At 34.8% G+C, this 2,253-nt stretch overlaps 1 protein-coding gene across 1 annotated transcript in view; it reads left to right on the top strand.

The window, feature by feature from the left end:
* Positions 1–497: 497 nt before the first annotated feature.
* smc3 (structural maintenance of chromosomes 3) overlaps positions 498–2,253 on the top strand; it is a 37,003-nt gene continuing 35,247 nt past the window's right edge. The window contains exons 1-5 of the mRNA XM_015372648.1: positions 498–679; positions 1,237–1,312; positions 1,616–1,654; positions 1,731–1,798; positions 2,002–2,073. Coding sequence (XP_015228134.1) covers positions 665–679; positions 1,237–1,312; positions 1,616–1,654; positions 1,731–1,798; positions 2,002–2,073 — 270 coding nt within the window. The 5' untranslated portion in view covers positions 498–664. The remainder of the gene's footprint in view (positions 680–1,236; positions 1,313–1,615; positions 1,655–1,730; positions 1,799–2,001; positions 2,074–2,253) is intronic.

Here is a 2,253-nt window from a genome sequence, read left to right on the forward strand (position 1 = left end):
TATTTAATTTCCCTATGGGATTAACAAGGTATATTTGAATTTTATTATAATAACTATTCTTAAATCCTACTTGTAATCTTTTTTTAAGTCTCCATAATATGCAAACATTAACTATTTTACGCAGGAATGTGTAACGATTCTTTATTGAAATTACAAATTATAAAAATAGTCTTTGTTAAATTTATAAAAGATCTTCAAGACACACACTCTAAGCATCTAGTTTTATGAACAGTACAGGAAGTACACCTCTAATGATTTTGTTTGGCGCCCAGAGGAGAAAAGATGGATTGTACTAACTGTGCAAAGAACGGCAAGTGAAAAACTGATACAGAATTTTGAACATTTCAAGGTACAAACATGTCCCCGTTAGGATGCTACTGGTATGAATGAATTTTGTTTTCCCTTGTTAACAGCAAGGCTTTCCAACTAAACACAAAGTATAAATGATTTTTCAGTAGTGTGGACCCTGTTTTCATTTAATGGTATGACCCATGCTATCCCGCCCCCGCCGCCATTTTCCATGTTATTCTCTTTTAGCATAAACTCTGATTATTTTTCATATGCAACAGTTATTCTATTTTTTTCTCCAATTTACAGGTCGAAATTAGTTTTGGGGGATATTTTTCTCCAAGTTTTACCCAGGAGACGCCCTGTTTAGGTTACAATGTACATTAAACAGGTAAGCTAAAGGCCTAAATGCATCTGCACGGGGAGCCGAACAAGGCTAGCTCAGCGATATGCTTTTTCTAGTAACCGTTGTCGAGATATCTAAATAGTTTGATAATTGTATTAGAAATCCAGACAAACGGACTGAAAACGCTGCGTATTTTTTTATATGCTAAGGTAGATTTTTTGATTTCGAAATGCTGCATGCCCCCTTTTCGAGAAGCTAAGCTAACGCTACAAGAATAACTGTCTTGAGTGTGTTTTTTATTATTTGCTTTACTATGACATACTGCTGGTAAACAGCGTTATGCTGATTAATAATGTGCAATTCGCGCTTGAGATTAGTAGTATTTTGCGTATTATAACAACCAGGCTATTGTGTGTATAGATGACAATGTTCTGAATGAAATGTACTGTTAGCCCTAATGTCAGAAGGCCCAGTCCCGCTTTTAGGATAACCTATTTGGATGATAAAATCCCCACATTTAAGTTAAACATATTGCGTCCACTTTGCAGAATGCCTCTCTTGCTGTGGTCAGTTTATGATAATGGGTTTTTTGGAATTTGCAGGTTATTATCCAGGGGTTCAGAAGTTACAGGGATCAAACTGTTGTGGACCCCTTTAGTCCCAAGCATAATGTGATTGGTAAGGTTCTGTTATCATACTTAGATACAGAAATAAAAAATGTAACAGTTTTGAATAGTTGTTTGTGTGTCTTTCCTCTAACATTATAAAAAAAAAAAAAACTGCTTGGTATTGAGCAGAAACCTGTAGAAAATATAAATGTTACCTTTGTTATCGGGGAGCTTAGATGGTTGTTTTGAACAACTCTTAATGGTGGTGGTGTGGAATTAATGCTACAACATTAAAATATGTTTCTAAAATGTTTTACTTGTTTAGATTTGGTCTCTTCAATATTTTCACTTTACCTACCTTTTTTTGTTTCAGTCGGCAGAAATGGGTCCGGAAAAAGTAACTTTTTCTACGGTATGTGAGCCTTGAGTGAAACAGTCTCCAGCATGTGTTTAACATAATGGTTACAATGATCAATTGTCTTCTACAGCTATCCAGTTTGTGCTCAGTGATGAATTCAGCCACCTGCGACCTGAACAGCGCTTGGCCCTACTTCATGTAAGTTCGTACAACACTCCCCTGAATTTAGCTTCGTTGGGAATTTAACATGATATTATGAAAATAGTATAAAGTAAAGAAAAAAAATCTACATCCCTGAATTTAACTATAAAATATCAAAATAAAAATGTGTGGATTTAAACTGTGAAGGTCTGAAATGGGATTGTTGTCTTGATTATGTTTATCTTCTTCTGTTGCTGTAGGAGGGAACTGGTCCACGCGTCATTTCAGCTTTTGTGGAGATTATATTTGATAACTCCGACAACCGGCTGCCGGTATTAAACAATTTCACTTTTTTTTTTGTTTTTTTTTTTTTTTGATGCCATCATTTCTCCTCAAATGTTAGCTCCATTTATAGTTCTTTTTGGAACATAACCATTAATATTGTTTAGAATGAACTAGGGCTGCAACAACGAATCGATAAAATCGATAAAAATCGACTTTTAAAAGCGTTG

This window comes from Cyprinodon variegatus, unplaced genomic scaffold, assembly GCF_000732505.1.
Source record: "Cyprinodon variegatus isolate N-32 unplaced genomic scaffold, C_variegatus-1.0 Scaffold74, whole genome shotgun sequence".
NCBI lineage: Eukaryota > Metazoa > Chordata > Actinopteri > Cyprinodontiformes > Cyprinodontidae > Cyprinodon > Cyprinodon variegatus.